General features: G+C 44.0%; 1 protein-coding gene across 4 annotated transcripts in view; it reads left to right on the top strand.

Moving 5' to 3' along the window:
• Positions 1–17,034, top strand: part of FERMT1 (FERM domain containing kindlin 1) — a 48,710-nt gene that overhangs the window by 26,136 nt on the left and 5,540 nt on the right. For 3 of the 4 annotated variants that reach the window (XM_078371331.1, XM_078371330.1, XM_078371329.1), the window contains exons 7-13: positions 676–783; positions 1,301–1,432; positions 3,359–3,408; positions 7,056–7,180; positions 8,228–8,334; positions 10,768–10,989; positions 12,208–12,389. In XM_078371331.1, coding sequence (XP_078227457.1) covers positions 676–783; positions 1,301–1,432; positions 3,359–3,408; positions 7,056–7,180; positions 8,228–8,334; positions 10,768–10,989; positions 12,208–12,389 — 926 coding nt within the window. The remainder of the gene's footprint in view (positions 1–675; positions 784–1,300; positions 1,433–3,358; positions 3,409–7,055; positions 7,181–8,227; positions 8,335–10,767; positions 10,990–12,207; positions 12,390–17,034) is intronic. The other variant, XM_008995731.6, reaches the window with a different exon arrangement.

The following is a 17,034-nucleotide window of genomic DNA, read 5'->3' as shown; positions in this document are numbered from 1 at the left end:
TCACCCCATCATCTACATTAGGTGTTTCTCCTATTATGTAAACCATTTTTACTATCTATTTACTACCAATATGTAGTAATAAAAAAGAAAGAGGATAATAGAATCAAAGTTTAGTTGTGAGGAAGCAGCAGCAGCTATAGAAAAATATTTGGAGAAAGTTAGTTCTGAATATAGAAGTAAAATGGGCTGGAGAGGGCAGGCACAGTGGCTCACGCCTGTAAACCCAGCACTTTGGGAGGCTGAGGTGAGTGGATCGTTTGAGCACAGGAGTTCAAGACCAGCCTAGGCAACATGGTGAAACCCTGTCTGTACAAAAAATATAAACATTAGCCAGGTGTGGTGGTGCACACCTGTAGTCCCAGCTACTTGGGAGGCTGGGGCACAAAAATTGCATGAACCCAAGAGGTGGAGGTTGCAGTGACCCAAGATTGCATCACTGCACTCCAGCCAAGGTGACAAGGTGAGACCCTGTCTCAAAAAAAAAAAAAACTTTTAAGAAAGAGGGCTGAGGAAGTGGCACAATAGAAATACTCCTTTCAGCTACCTGAACTAAAGTTTGTTCTGAACTAAAGTTTGCATCTAATTAACAGAGAATGCCCTCAGTTTTTTCAGAATTTTTGTATTGTAGGATATAAATATATCTCATTACACACATACCTCTGTTTTTGTCTCTAGTATGATGCTGTCCGAATAAACCAACTCTATGAACAAGCCAGGTGGGCCATTCTCTTAGAAGAAATTGATTGCACAGAGGAAGAAATGTTGATCTTTGCAGCTCTACAGGTATGGGAACTTCAGTACCTGTTCTCTGAAAGGTGACAAACCAAGTTTGTTCTGCTTAAAGTTTCATATGCTTCATACTAGTTTTTTTTCATGTATTATTCTTTGAAGAAATAGCTGAAAATAAGGGGAGCCATTTTTTTGTATTTTTTATTGTATTTTTTATCTTGCTTTCTTCTTCAGACAAGAACAAATTTTTAATTTAAAACGCTCCTCATAATCCACACACACTCACATGCTATGTAAGACACTAGTCTTGCAATTATTATCTCTTCCCTACCATAAGCACAATCAGTGATGAGAAAGAACTACTTGTGAACATGACTAACCCTGAACCTCAGAATTATCAGGTTAAAATGTCATTTTCCCTGCATGTGCATAGGAAGGAGACCTCCTCTCAGGGATGTTCAGTATTCTGAGGGAATAGTCCTCAAAGAAAAAAATGGCTAATGGCTTCATTTTATAATGTTTTATAACATTTCTGTTTGTAACATTTCTAAAACCTCTGCTTTCATTTTAGTACCACATTAGCAAGCTGTCATTGTCTGCTGAAATACAGGATTTTACAAGCGAGTCCGAGGTTGATGAAATAGAAGCAGCACTTTCTAATCTGGAAGTAACCCTGGAAGGTGGAAAAGCAGACAGCCCTTTGGTATGAACTTTTTCTGATCACCCAGAATTGTGGCTTTCTTCTAACTGATTGACAAGTATAGATAAACCTTTATTTATTAGAAGTAAGAGAATATGTCATCCGATTTTGGAAAAAAAAAAAAAAAGATGCTCTTTACCTAACAAGCTTCAACCTAGCAAGAACTAACTAACTTTTCTCAGCTTAGCTCTGTAAGGGACTATATTTTCATTTCTACTAATGATAATACTTTTGTGTTGTATTTCTTCCTAGGGATAAGTTGGCATGGTGTGAGGGAGCCACTGCTGAGGGCTCCACTTCACTAGCATGGAATGTGGAATTGGTCCCTCAACTTAAGTCTAGAAAATACCATCCTGTCTATTGCATGGGGCAGCCGCCAGACTAGAATAGAGAAAATTGTTTCTTTTTTTTCTGAGACAAGCTGAAGTGCAGTAGTGTAATCAAGGCTCACTGCAGCCTCAGCCTCCTGGGATCAAGCAGTCCTCCCATCTCAGCCTCCTGAGTAGCTGGGACTACAGGCACACACCACTGTGCCTGGCCAATTTTTGTATTTTTTGTAGAGACGATGTTGTGTCATGTTGCCAGGCTGGTCTCTAAATCCAGGGCTCAAGTGACTCTCCCACCTCAGCCTCCCAAAGTGTTAGGATTACAGGCATGAGCCTGTGACCGGCCAAGAAAATTCTTTGCAGATAAAAACCTTATTTCTATTGACTTTGTCATCCATTTCAACTAGACAAGCTTGACAGAAGTCGTGGCCTTTTTTCTGGGACATTGTAAAGAGTTTCTGAATGCTTTTGACTTCAGGAGATAAACAAAAACCCTCCAATAAAACATAAAGAAATGAAATGATTTTGTCATATCTTGCTCCTTATCCATGAAAGGTGAATGTCAGCTTTATAACTGAAATGCCTCTCCTATTTAATTCACTCCCGAGGTGCCACCCTTTTGTTTAACGTTGGTCATGGGGATAATTATTAATTGCATTGAATCAGAGAGGTGGGTCCACCATGCTGAATGTAAACAGTAATTGTGGATTAGAATGAGTTACTCCATTCTTCTGCATTCGGTGTGTTCTCTTATCATTAAGTGTCCTAAAATAAGGAATTGATCTCATTCAGGAGCAAATACTTAATGCAAGCTAAATGCCAAGATTCTGTAGAGATGCGGGGCCCTGTCTCACGTTTATAAACACGTAAGGCCCATGAACTTGGAGTTCTCTGTTGTCTACTTTCTCCACTGAATAAATACAACAGGCATGTAATTCTTCTTAGAACAAATAAAAAGTTATCTCTTTTCTCCCTTAATATTTTTATGTGACTCTGACAATAGGCTTTTCAGTTGGAAAATGTAGGTACCAACCTACATTGCAGAATGAACTTCGAACCAGGTTCACTTTGAGAGTTTAATCAGTGACCTGGGTGTAGCTGAAGCTCCCCACTCTGATGTAAAAATTATAAAATCTTTTGTTTGCATATAAAAGTATTCATTTCTAATTCAGATTCTTAACTTGAAGGATAGTTACAGGGAGTACTTGATCCATTTTTTCATTTATTTCATCTCTTGTTTTTTATTTTTGTCATCTATGACACAAACAGAAAAGTGAAAAATACATACATGTACAGCTTAACAAGTTAGTATTAAGTTGTTACTCAAGTCACCACCGAAATCAAGAAATAGAACTTTGCCAGCCACCTCGGGAACCTCAACAGGTCCCCGTTCTTTTTCCGACCCTCCTTACTCCCACGCCCGGCTAACTATTGGAAATATGGCGAGTGTAACTGAAGAACTGAGTTTTTCACTTAATTTAATTTAAAATAATTCATTAAATAGCCACTTGCAGCAAGTGACTGCCTGATTGGACAGTCCAGGCCGAATGTCAGCATCACTTACAAAGTTCCTGCTTTTGAAACGTTATCTGTTTTTTCTTAGGAGGACATTACTGATATCCCTACACTTGCAGATAATCTCAAATTATTTAGGTAAGTAACCTTTAATGGGGAAAAGGAGTTACTCATAACAAAGCCTTGAAAATAAAGAGTGCAGGAGTTTAAATTGTATGTCCCTGAGGCAGGTTCATGGTTCAACGGTGAAAGTGTGGGCTTTGCCATCAGACAGACAGCGGATTGAATCCTAGCTCTACCACACACACCAGTAGGTGACTTTGGGCAATACATTATGTCTCTGAGCCTCCATTTTCCAATCTATAAAATGAGAATATGCCTCCTCTCGGGTTTGTCAGGGGATTCAATGAAATAATGCATCTGAAACATTAAGCACGGTACCTGGCTCATAGTACACGCTCAGTGAATGGCGGCATGAACCTGGCCGTCATCAGTAATAATAAACATGATTCTAAGAGGATCCAGCTGGAAGGCTAAGTACTCTGATACCATTTGAAAGCTCTTGTATAGTTTAAAAGCCATTTCTCTCTAGAACTTTGATCCTTAGCTTTCAGAGAGTAGTCACCTTAGTTTATCTACCTGTTTAAGTGCTTCTGATAAACTCCCCCATCACCTCAAGTCAACCTGAAACTGCTAAAAAGGCAGAGAAGTTTTTTTTTCATGGAAAGAATGGACTGCCACCTCTGCGAGGTGCCAGGGTGTGTTAGGATGAAAGAAACAAGGCTCTTTGAATTCCTATCAGTTCCTTATTTCACTTTATGGTTTGTTGACTTTTCTTAACCAACTGGCACTTCACTGGGGCAGTGGCTTTAAAGGAAACATAAGCTGCTTTTGTTAACACAGGATGCAAAGAAAGGCTTGGAAAGAATGAACAATGAAGCAGATATAAATGAAAAATAAGCATCCAAAGGTAACAATATTTGTCACTAGGTTTCTACAGGTGTGGTTTTGGTTTTTGTTTTTTTTTTTTTTACTGTGATTGTAAGATGTGGTCACAAACAATAGGTTCATTCTTTTTTTTTTTTTTTTTTTTTTTGAGACAGAGTCTCACTCTGTCACCCAGGCTGGTGTGCAATGGCATGATCTCAGCTCACTGTAACCTCCACCTCCCAGGAAGGAGCTATTCTCCCTCCTAGCCTCTTGAGTAGTTGGGATTATAGGCACCCACCATCATGCCCAGCTAATTTTAGTATTTTTATAGAGAGGGAGTTTCATGTTGGCCAAGCTGGTTTTGAACTCCTGAACTCAGGTGATCCACCCACTTCGGCCTCCCAAAGTGCTGGGATTACAGGCGTGAGCCACCACGCCCAGCCAGGGTCATTCATTTTACTTCCATGGCATAAATGGTGGTAACCGCATTTCACTCATTTTGTAGTCAGATACAAAAAAAGTAAAACTTTGAATCCACAAATATATCTTAATAAAGTATTCATAATTGTTCTACAAAAAAACGAGTTACCACATTCTCTGTAGAGGACAAATCAAGCCCTTCACAAACCAAATGGTGACTGTAGCCTTCCTATAAAGGTTGTATCTTTATTATTCTCAAAATAGTATTCATTTTGGAGAATCTGAGTATTAGATAAACAACCTTCTAAATATGTTCCTTAGAACTGCCTGGGTATGGAGGCTCACGCCTTTAATACCAGAACTTTGGGAGGCCAAGGTGGGCAGACCGCGTGAGCTCAGGAGTTCAAGACCAGTCTGGCCAACATGGTGAAACCCCAACTCTAATAAAAATACAAAACTTAGCTGGCCATGGTGGGGCACACCTGTAATCCCAGCTACCCAGGAGGCTGAGGCACAAGGATCACTTGAACCTGAGAGGCAGATGCTGCAGTGAGCCATGATCATGCCACTGCATTCTGGCCTGAGTGACAGAGCAAGACTCTATCTCAAAAGAAACAAACAAACAAACAAAAAACTTGTATTTATCTTGTTGAGGGCTATAGTTAAGATAGCTCTTTTTTTTGAGATGGAGTCTTGCTCTGTCACACAGACTGAAGTGGCCTGATCTCAGCTTGCTGCAGCCTCCACCTCCTGGTTCAAGTGATCCTCTTGCCTCAGCCTCCTGGGTAGCTGGGATTACAGGCGTGCACTACCTCAGCTGGCTAATTTTTGTAGTTTTAGTAGAGTCGGGGTTTCATCATGTTGACCAGATTGGTCTCAAACTCCTGAGTTCAATTGATCTGCCCATCATGGCCTCCCAAAGTGCTGGGATTACAAGTGTGAGCCACCGCACCCAGCAAATAAATACTACTTTAATACAGTGTTTTTTCTTAATCCTGAAAATGTTAACTTCATATAATGTTTTTCAAATTTATTTGTATAACTTGTATGTAATATTCTTCTATAATATACTTGGGGGTGGATTCTTGGGTTTTTTAATTTCATTTATTTTGTTTTTAGAAACAAGGCCTCACTCTGTCACTCAGTGTGATCATAGCTCACTGCAGCCTCAACTGCCCAGGATTAAGCAATCCTCTCACGTAGCTGGGACTATAGACACACCACCATGCCTGGCTAATTTTTCTTGTTTTGTAGAGGTGGGATCTTGCTATGTTGCCCAGGCTGGTCCTGAACTCCTGGCCTCAGGCAGTTCTCTCACTTCAGCCTTCCAAAGTGCTGAGATTATGGCACTGTACCCGGCATATACCTTTTTTTAATGTCCACCTTTTCTCTTATGTTTTTGGAAAGGATAATACATTTTTAGCTAAGGAAAGACTAGTACTGACATGTTAAAAAAAAAAACTGGCCCGAACTACATATGAATGGTGTTACCACCAAGATTCCTCTCTTCTCCCATTCTTGATGCAGAATTCCACCCCTCTGGCATGAGATATTCGGATCAGCCCCCAAGGCCGGGATGCTTCCACAGAACCAGTATTTCTTTTCTCTACCTATCTCTGACCTCTGTCCTACCCCCTAGCTCATTCTCGCGTTGCCTATTTTGAATGACCCAAACTTTAGACTTACCATTGGCACCACCAACTTTGTGTAGTCTACGGTATAAGGTTTCCTGGCCCCAACAGATACTAGTACCACTGTTGGATATCGTCCCTCAGAACAGTTTTTAGTAACAGTAGAGTCTATATTGACCAGCTGTAGATTCGCTGACTTCCCTGGCTCACTGAGAATTCTCTTACAGTTTCTCTTAAGAGCCAAGAAGAAACTATGGAAAATGCTGCTCATGTTTATATCTGACTTGTATGTCTGATAACCTGAAGCTCGGGCTGTCCATATCGACACCTTTTTCAAATGCAAGAAGTATGCTGAGATTCCAGATGTCACCAGATTCACACAGGTTTCTCACATACACCATCACAGTTAAGCACTTCGGTTGTGTCAGGCACCGTGATAAGCTCTTCATGTAAATGACCTCATTCTATCCTCACAAAAGCCCTGGGTTCCCAGATTACGGCTGTCCCCAGCACAGAGAGGCAGTACATGCAGCCCAGGTGAGTGCAGGATCTTTCCCAGGTCACGTATGCAGACAGTAGCAGAGCCAAGTGTGGCCCCAGGTGGAGCCTTGGTGTTAAAATCTACATCTCATATCAGCACTTCATTTCTAGTGTTTAGAAATTAGCAATTTGAAAATCATTTTTGAAAAAACGAAGTGCGTTTGGTTTGACAGGGCATCTAGAGCATCTGATCTGCTTGAAATCTGCAGTATGTTCTACATTTCTGGATGGTGATTTAAATGTTTACTCTCCTTTAATTTGCAGGCCCAAGAAGTTACTACTAAAAGCTTTCAAACAGTATTGGTTTGTCTTTAAAGACACATCCATAGCCTATTTTAAAAATAAGGAACTTGAACAAGGAGAACCAGTAGAAAAACTGAATCTTAGAGGTAAGAGTACCCTACCTACATTCTTGCTGTGACTCATGATAAGTCAGGAAGCAGGCCAGACGCAGTGAGTGGCTCAAACCTGTAATCCCAGCACTTTGGGAGGCCAAGGTGGGTGGATAATCTGAGGTCAAGAGTTCAAGATCAGCCTGGCCAGCATGGTGGAACCCTGTCTCTACTGAAAATACAGAAATTAGCCAGGTATGGTGGCACATGCCTGTAGTCCCAGCTACTTGGGAGAATGAGGTAGGAGAATCACTTAAACTCAAGAGGCAGAGGTTGCAGTGAACTGAGATCACGCCACTGCTCTCCAGCCTGGGTGATAAAAAAGCCAGGTAGCAGATTATAGGCTGGGTTCCTACACAATGAAGCAGTTTACTTCCAGAGGAACCACCATACCTGGGTCATTGTTTTTTTTCCAAATGACATCCTGGCTGCAGCTGCTCTTCAGAGCATGGGCCTTGAATGCAGTCTAATAAACATGTTTATTTGCATTCTGCTGTTCTGTCTTTCTCTGTGTGTCCAGAGTTTATTCATGTCCAAGAGTATAGGACATTAGGTGCTGTAAGATCTTGAAAAGCTTTCTGTATTCCAGAACAGTTATATTTAATTTAGTGTCACTTTAATGCTTATTCTAATTTCTGAAGGTCACTGTGAGTGTCCTGATAACTATCGATTAATTGAAATATTTAATTAACCAGCACACTCAACTCTCATTATTGTGGCAATCAGAGAATTCCTTCTGCTTTGATTTATTTTAAAGTTCATAGTCATAATTTTTTCTATGAGTTTGGAGAGCCAACATTAACCTAAAGATGAATGAAATTGACTTTTTGATTTAAGAAAACTGTAAAAGTATTTTTCTTTGTCTATGTTAATTGTTCTTAAGTCTCATCTAGTTATCCATTAATGAATGTTAGCAGCTTACTCCTCCATTTTTCAAAACCAAATCTGAGGGGCTTATATTCAGTCTTTATTTTAGATACACACCTGATGTTTATCTAACAGATGCTTCAGAACTCGGTTTTTTCCCTGATCTTTATCCTTCAGGCTGTGAAGTTGTGCCAGATGTAAACGTAGCAGGGAGAAAATTTGGAATCAAGTTACTAATTCCTGTGGCCGATGGTATGAATGAAATGTATTTGAGATGTGACCATGTGAGTAAAACCCCAAAAATGTTAAGTCACTTCACCTTTACTAAGCATAAGAGCAAAACCTAAAAATGTTTTCACATTACAGTACTATTGTGTCAGTCAGCTATTGCTGTGTAACAGACAATCACAATGTAACAAAATCGCAATGACATTCAACAATGAACATTGGCCATGCAGTGGCTCACACCTGTAATCTCAGCACTTTGGGAGGCCAAGGTGGGAGGATCACCTGAGGTCAGAAATTAGACACCAGCCTGGCCAACATGGTGAAATCTGTCTTTACTAAAAATACAAAACTTAGCCAGCTGTGATGGCAGGTGCCTGTAATCCCAGCTACTTGGGAGGCTAAGGCAGGAGAATCACTTGAACCCAGGATGTAGAGTTTGCAGTGAGCTGAGTTGGTGCCAGTGCACTCCAGCCTGGGTGGCAGAACAAGACTCTGTTTCCCCCGCAAAAAAATAAAAACAATAAACATTGTTTTCTGAAAGATGTGCTGAAAGGTAGTCTGGGGACTGGATGATCCAGGATGGTGTCAGCTGGTCATTTGGGTTTGGAGACACAGGTTTAGCTGGACTGAGCCTCTGATTAAGCTGATTTTATTCATTCTGGGTCCCAGAATGCCTGGGGAAGGTCTCCTCTGGTGAAGGCAGAAGTGTGAGAGGGCACATGGCAATACATGCAGCTCCTAAAGCTTAGCCTTGAAGTTGGTACATTGTTACTTCCACCCACATTCCATTGGCCAAAGCAGATGACATGACTCAGCCTGCAGTCAACGGATGGGAATTTCACTGTCCCTGGTGGGAGGAACTGTAAAGTTATATGGCGAAGGGTGTGAATGGGGGTAGGGGGACATATTAGTCCATTCTCACATTGCTATAAAGAACTACCTGAGACCGGGAGAAAAAAGAGGTTTAATTGACTCCTAGTTCTACAGGCTGTACAGGACGCATGGCTGGGGAGGCCTCAGAAAACTTACAACCTTAGTGGAAGGAGAAGGGGAAGCAAGCACATCTTCACATTGTGACAAGAGAGGGAGAGTGTGAAGGGGGAAGTGCCACACACTTTTACTTATCAGATCTCATGAGAACTCACTCAATATCACGAGAACAGCAAGGGGTAAATCCGCCCCCATAATCCAATCACTTTCTACCAGGTCCCTCCCCAGCACTGGGAATTACATTTCAACATGAGATTTGGGTGGGGACACAGAGCCAAACCATATCAGGGGCAGTGAATTCAATGTTCCTCACCCACTGTTGCCCCTCTTTGACTGCATCCCCTGTACTTCTGAGGACCACTCCTGTTCACTCTCTGAAGTCAGAAATGAGCACAGACATTAAACAACAATAGAAGCCATCACTGACTTGTTAAGGTCCCATAACGGCCATGAATGCTACCTTAGAGTTAGAGTCTTTACTAAGGATAGGCCAGGGTACAAATAATATAGGAAATAGGCTAGTTTTTTTTTCATCATTTCTTTTCTCATAGAGATCAGATGTGATATAGGAATGGAAATATGTATCAAGGAAAGCACTCTGATCGTTTGGGGTTTCACCTATCTGTGCTCCATGGCACTTCATTGTGTCCTTGGTTCATCTTTTTTTTTAGACAGAATCTCCCTCTGTCACCAGGCTGGAGTGCAGTGGTGCAATCTTGGCTCACTGCCTCAGCCTCCCGAGTAGCTGAGTATAGGCCCGCACTACCTCATCCAGCTAATTTTTTATATTTTTTAGTAGAGACAAGGTTTTACTGTATTAGCCAGGATGGTCTTGATCTCCTGACCTCATGATCCGCCTGCCTCAGCCTCCCAAAGTACTGGGATTGCAGGTGTGAGCTACTGTGCCCCGCCTTTTTTTTTTTTTTTTTTTTTGAGACCAAATATTGTTCTGTCTCCTGGGCTCAAGTGCATTGGGACAATCTCAGCTCACTGCAACCTCCGCTTCCCAGGTTCAAAGGATTCTCCTGCCTCAGCTTCACGAGTAGCTGGGATTACAGGCATCTGTCACCATGCACAGCTAATTTTTGCATTTTCAGTAGAGACAGGGTTTCACCATGTTGGCCAGGCTGGTCTCAAACTCCTGACCTCAAGCAATCCACCCATCTCAGTCTCCCAAAGTGCTGGAATTACAGGCATGAGCCACCGCGCCTGGCCCTTGAATCATCTTTAAATGCAAAATTCCCTGCCTGCAATTTATCAAAGTTGACATTCCTATCCTCTAGCTCCTTTGCATCTAGAAACTCAACACAGGACTCAAAAGCTACTGTCAGGTTTACATTAGGTGATGAGCAGCCACTCAGAATGTGTGCCCCTTCACATCTTGCTTGGGAGGTGATGGTTTTGCACTGTAATGGGGAAGAAAGCCCAAGTCTCCCTCTGTGAGCAGCAGGGGGCTTTGCACTTGAGCTTGCTTCTCAGCCTTCTGGTGTCTGCTGCAGGAGAATCAATACGCCCAATGGATGGCTGCCTGTGTGTTGGCATCGAAGGGAAAAACCATGGCAGACAGCTCCTACCAGCCAGAGGTCCTCAACATCCTTTCATTTCTGAGGATGAAAAACAGGAACTCTGCGTCTCAGCTGACTTCCAGTTTCGAAAAAATGGATGTGAACCCAGAATGTTTTGTGTCACCACGGTGTGCAAAAAAACACAAATCTAAACAGGTACTGTTAATCTTGTTAGGGCAGTTGTTTGCAGTAAATTCTTTATACAAACAAAAATAAAAGGATTTCTGGCTGGGCATGGTGGCTCATGCCTGTAATCCCAGCAATTTGGGAGGCCAGGGTGGGTGGATCACTTGAGATCAGGAGTTCAAGACCAACCTGGCCAACATGGTGAAATCCCTTCTCTACTAAAAATACAAAAATTAGTCGGACGTAATAGTGCAGACCTTTAATCCCAACTACTTGGGAGGCTAAGGCAGGAGAATTGCTTGAGCCCAGGAGGTAGAGGCAGCAGTGAGCTGAGACTGAACCACTGCACTCCAACCTGGGCGACAGAGCAAGACTCTGTCTCAAAAAAAAAGGGGGGGGGGAGAGATTAATTCCATCTGATTAAGAGTATCTCATGAAAAAGTCAGCTGATGGTGAAATTTGACTATGTCCTGAATATTAGATAATGTTATGAAATTATTAATTTTGTTAGAGGTGACTGTTCTGCTGACTGAACATGTAGGTATTCCCAGACTGAATTTAATTATTTAGTTCTCACAAATTAATAATTAAAATTATGCTTCTATAGGTGTGGGTTAAAAGTTGCACAGATGAGCTGATTCATGTAGAACCATTGTCTGTGGACACTCTACGGACCTCAGAAAGAGAGACCCCAGAGCTCTCCAGTGCTGCCATCTTTTTCCTGCTTCTCCTGATGATTGTTGTATCTTGTAGAAAAAGAGAGGGCTGGGCGTGGTGGCTCACACTTGTAATCTCAGCACTTTGCGAGGCCAAGGCGGGTGGATCACGAGGTCATGAATTTGAGACTAGCCTGACCAACACAGTGAAACCCTATCTCTACTGAAAATACAAAAATTAGCCAGACTTGGTGGTGCATGCCTGTAGTCCCAGCTACTCAGGAAGCTGAGGCAGGAGAATCGCTTGAACCCGGAAGGCAGAGGTTGCAGTGAACCAAGATTGCGACACTGTACTCCAGCCTTGGTGACAGAGTGAGATTCCATCTCAAAAAGGAAGGAAGGAAGGAAGGAAGGAAGGAAGGAAGGAAGGAAGGAAGGAAGGAAGGAGGGAGGGAGGGAGGGAGGGAGGGAGGGAGGGAGGGAGGGAGGGAGAAAGAGAAAGAGAGAATGAATGGATGACAACAGATTGTCTTTCTAGAGCTGCAGTCAGGCCTTGTGTGTACTGTTCTGACGGGGGATCGGGAACTAACAGGGTGATTACAGAGCAGCCGGTGCATGTGAGGAGAGGTTGATGTCTGTTTCTGCTCAGCTGGCTGCCCGGATCCTGGAGGCGCACCAGAACGTGGCCCAGATGCCCCTGGTCGAAGCCAAGCTGCGGTTCATCCAGGCGTGGCAGTCACTGCCTGAGTTCGGCCTCACCTACTACCTTGTCAGGTGATTACACTGCTCACTTGCTTCTCACACTTCCCATTCCATTTTCAGTGGCTTTCGGGGAGCCCCAGTTTTCTCATTTAGCATAGAATACAGAACTCTTTTTATTGTAGATTACTGTCCTTTTACAAATAACCCTGACACTTTGAGCTGCTCATAAACATTTTCCGTACCTTCTGTTCTAAGTGCCAACACCGAGAAGCTCAGCTAACTGTGGGAAAGGAAATTTTAAAAGGAGGGTTCTTTTAGGATAACTACATTTGCAGAACCACAGGGAAAACATCACATTTTGATTTTATGAAATCTGTACTTTCTTTTCTTTTTTCTTTTTTTTGAGACGGAGTTTCGCTCTTGTTACCCAGGCTGGAGTGCAATCGCGCGATCTCGGCTCACCGCAACCTCCGCATCCTGGGTTCAGGCAATTCTCCTGCCTCAGCCTCCCAAGTAGCTGGGATTACAGGCATGCGCCACCATACCCAGCTAATTTTTTGTATTTTTAGTAGAGACGGGGTTTCACCACGTTGACCAGGATGGTCTCAATCTCTCGACCTCGTGATCCACCCGCCTCGGCCTCCCAAAGTGCTGGGATTACAGGCTTGAGCCACCGCGCCCGGCCCTTTTTTCTTTTTCTTTTAAGAGATCAGGGCCATCTCACTTTGTCGCCCAGGCTGGTCTCAAACTCCTGATCTCAAGCAGTCCTCCCACCTCAGTCTCCCAAAGCACTGGGTTTACAGGTGTGAACCACCACACCTGGCTATGACTTTCTTTCATGTCAGCTTCCTCCCTTTTGCATACCATACTGTGTCTCGTGGTGTGGCTTTGCAGAATTTTTAGGTTTTTAGAGAGGTCCCAGCAAGCCCTGCCTTATTTCTACCCAGCTTTCTCAGATAGCAACCCTGTTCCCACTGGTCTCTGAAGATTTCTGGATCTGAAAGATACATGGGAGGCCCATCTATTGCCCCCAGAAAAATAGCTTAGGTGACTTGTCCAAGTTCACCTCCCAGTCCAGCGCACACCCTGGCATAAGCCCTGTGTCCTCATGTGTCATCCCTGCCCAGTGCTATGGCTCTGCCCCACTGTAAACAATCAATGGTTTCCCAAAACATGTCCACAGCACACTTGTAAATCAAATTACATTTTCAGTTCAGTAGAGAAGACTGACGCTTAAGCGAAATCTACACCCAATCCCGCAGTACAGCAAGTATTCTCTGTCACTTTCTCATCTTATTATTTGGGAGTGGGAAAATTGGTTTGTATTTTTAAGCGTTGACAATTTTTGTTTTCTTGGCCCTTTCCAAAGACTGCACTTCTCCATGCTATCCAGACTTTCCGGCCAGGCGCAGTGGCTCATGCCTGTAATCCTAGCACTTTGGGAGGCCAAAGTGGGTGGACTGCCTGAGCTCAGGAGTTCAAGACCACCCTGGGCAACATGGCAAAACCCCATCTCTACTAAAAATACAAAAAATTAGCTGGGTGTGCTGGTGCACGCCTGTAGTCCCAGCTACTCAAGAGGCTGAGGCACTAGAATTACTTGAAACTGGGAGGCGGAGGTTGCAGAGAGCTGAGATGGTGCCACTGCACTCCAGCCTAGGCGACACAGCGAGACTGTCTCTAAAACAGAAACAGGCAACACTGAAATAGCTCATTTGACATCAGTCCCCAATGTTTGTCCCAAACAAGCAACTCCTTCTGTTTTACTTACCCCAGCAAAAGAATGAGAAAAGGCAGGGTTGTGCTGGATACCCACTATGTGCAAACATGTCCATGTGCAGACACACACTCACCTGTAACCCTGCAGTCAATCCTGCATAGTGAAAAACACACAAACACTTCAACTGACCAGGCCCAGCTTTCAGTACCACCTCTGCCTCTGCTAGCTCTGTGACCTGGGCATTTCTGCTGCCCTCCCCAAGCCGCAACTTCTGCGTGTGTTCACTGGGCATTCCAAACCTGAGAGAATCCAGTGCAGCCTGCAAGCAAAGTGCCTGATACGTGGTGACATGTGGTGCGGGCCTGAACTTTCTGGGGACAAAGCCTCTTTTACCAGCTATTTCCCCCTGCACTTCCCTCTGCCTCTGACGCCTGTTTATGGAGGTGAGGCTTTGAGGCAGTGGCCCCAGGTATGGTGAAGATCTACTTTTTCCAAGGCCAGAGTCAAAGGCTGGAGCAGCCCTGCTGTGTGTAGGATGGCTGGCGGAATCGGGGTCTGCCCACACCTGAGAAACCTAGATCTTTGTTTCAGCACTCCCTGGCTGATGGAGAGCAGCCCAGAGAATTCCCATAGGTTAGAGAGAAGCAGGTGGAGTCAGAAGTGGGTTCACTTGTGATATTAAGCATTAAGATGGTGAAATGAAGGAATAAAGTGGAAATAATTCCAGAAAAGTAGAGTAGATTTTAATCAAGGGTGACATGCAGAAGATAAGAATCATAGGCCAGGTGCAGTGGCTCATGCCTGTAATCCCAGCACTTTGGGAGGCCAAGGCAGGCAGATCACCTGAGGTCGGGAGTTCGAGACCAGCCTGCATGGAGAAACTCCGTCTCTACTAAAAACACAAAACTGGCTGGGCATGGTGGTGCAGCCTGTAATCCCAGCTACCCAGGAGGCAGAGGTTGTAGTGAGCTGAGATCGTGCCATTGCACTCGAGCCTGGGCAACAAGAATGAAATGGTATCTCAAAAAATAAAAAAAGAAGAAGATAATGATATAAAAAGTGACTTACTCAACTAGGAATTTTTTAAAATTATGCTTTTCTGTCTCCTGCAATGTCAATTTTCACATCAGTACCCCCTCCTTTCATCCCCTCCAGTTGCTGTCCCCGTTCTCTGCCCCACTTCACAGCAGAACTTCTTTAATGTATTGTACCTACCCACTACCTCCAATTCCTTTCTTCCATTCTCTCTTGAATCCGCTCGTTAGGTTTTTCTCTCCCTCCCCACCCCACTGGCCCTGCTACTTTCTGTCATCAAGGTCACCTGTTGACCATCCATGACTTTCGTTCATGTTGCTGAGCCCATAGGTCAACCCCCAGTCCTTGCGCCAGCTGCCCTCTCAGCAGCATGTGACACGGTGAGTCACCCCACCCCCCTTGGCAACTTGCCTCATTTGCCTTCCAACACAGCTGACTTTCCTGGCTTTTTTCCTCCCTCAGTGACCGGTGCTTTTGGTCTCCTTCGCTGGTTCTTTCTCATCTTTCCAATCTGTTAGAAACCGGAGTGCGCAGTCCTCAGTTTTTTGTTTTATTCTTTTTTTTCTTTTCTTTTTTTTTTTTTTTTGAGACGGAGTTTCGCTCTTGTTACCCAGGCTGGAGCGCAATCGCGCGATTTCTGCTCACCGCAACCTCCGCCTCCTGGGTTCAGGCAATTCTCCTGCCTCAGCCTCCTGAGTAGCTGGGATTACAGGCACGCGCCACCATGCCCAGCTAATTTTTTGTATTTTTAGTAGAGATGGGGTTTCACCACATTGACCAGGATGATCTCAATCTCTTGACCTCGTGATCCACCCGCCTCGGCCTCCCAAAGTTTTTTTTTTTTAATTAGAGACAGGGTCTCATTCTGTCACAGTGGCACAATCATGGCTCACTGTAACCTCAAACTCCTGGGCTCACGTGATCCTCTCACCTCAGCCTTCCAAGTAGCTGGGGCCTGCGAGCCACCACACCTGGCTGACTTTTTTTTAGGAGATGGGATCTCACTATGTTCCGCAGTCTGGTCTCAATCTCTTGGCCTCAAGTAATCCTCTTTCGTCGGCCTCCCAAAGTGCTGGGAGGGATTGCAGGTGTGGACCACCACACTCAGCCAGGCCTCAGTTCTTAAAGCATTCCTCCTCTCAATCTCTCCGCACTCTCTCGGGTGCAGCCGTTCTTTTGACTTCATTTATATGCCAGTTATTCTGAAATGTATACTTGAGCCCAGAACTCTCTCTTGAACTGAAGATTCATAGATTCAATGACCCTTTGATATCTAAGGAGCATCTCACCTAAACACGTCCAAAATTCCTGATTTTCCCCCTGAACTGGCTCCACCCTACATTCTTCTTCATCTCAGTAGAAGGCAATTCCTCCCACTAGACGCTCAAGCCAAATCCTTTGGAGTCATTCTTTACTCTGCTCTTTCTCTTACACCGGCATCCTGCCAGTAGGCAACTCCTAGCGACTCTACCGTCGAAGTACACAGAATCCGACCACTTCTTCCCCCTCCTCCACCACCACCGCCACAGTGCCGATCCAGAGTGATCCTGCTTGGTCTTCCTGCCTCTACCCTGGTCCCCCTAAGTTTTTAACTTAGCAGCCAAAGGGATCCTTTTAAAATCTTAAATCAGATTTTGTGAAGCCTCTGCTCAAAACCATCTGGGAGGGGCATGGTGGCTCATGCCTGTAATCCCAGCACTTTGGGAGGCAAAGGCAGGAGGATTGCCTGAGTTCAGGAGTTCAAGACTAGCCTGCGCAACATAAGGAGACCCTGTCTCTACAACACACACACACACACACACACACACACACGTACACGTTTTAAAAAAACATCTGAAGGATTTCTTATCTCATTCCGAGTAAAAACCAGATCCTTACAGTGGCCTACAAGACCTTTCCTCTTGAACTCGTATTTCTCTCCCCTCCTTCACTGCGTCAGCCACGTGGGCCTCCTGGCAGGTC

This window comes from Callithrix jacchus, chromosome 5 (assembly GCF_049354715.1).
Source record: "Callithrix jacchus isolate 240 chromosome 5, calJac240_pri, whole genome shotgun sequence".
Taxonomy (NCBI): domain Eukaryota; kingdom Metazoa; phylum Chordata; class Mammalia; order Primates; family Cebidae; genus Callithrix; species Callithrix jacchus.
This window is presented reverse-complemented; position numbering and strand designations above follow the sequence as displayed.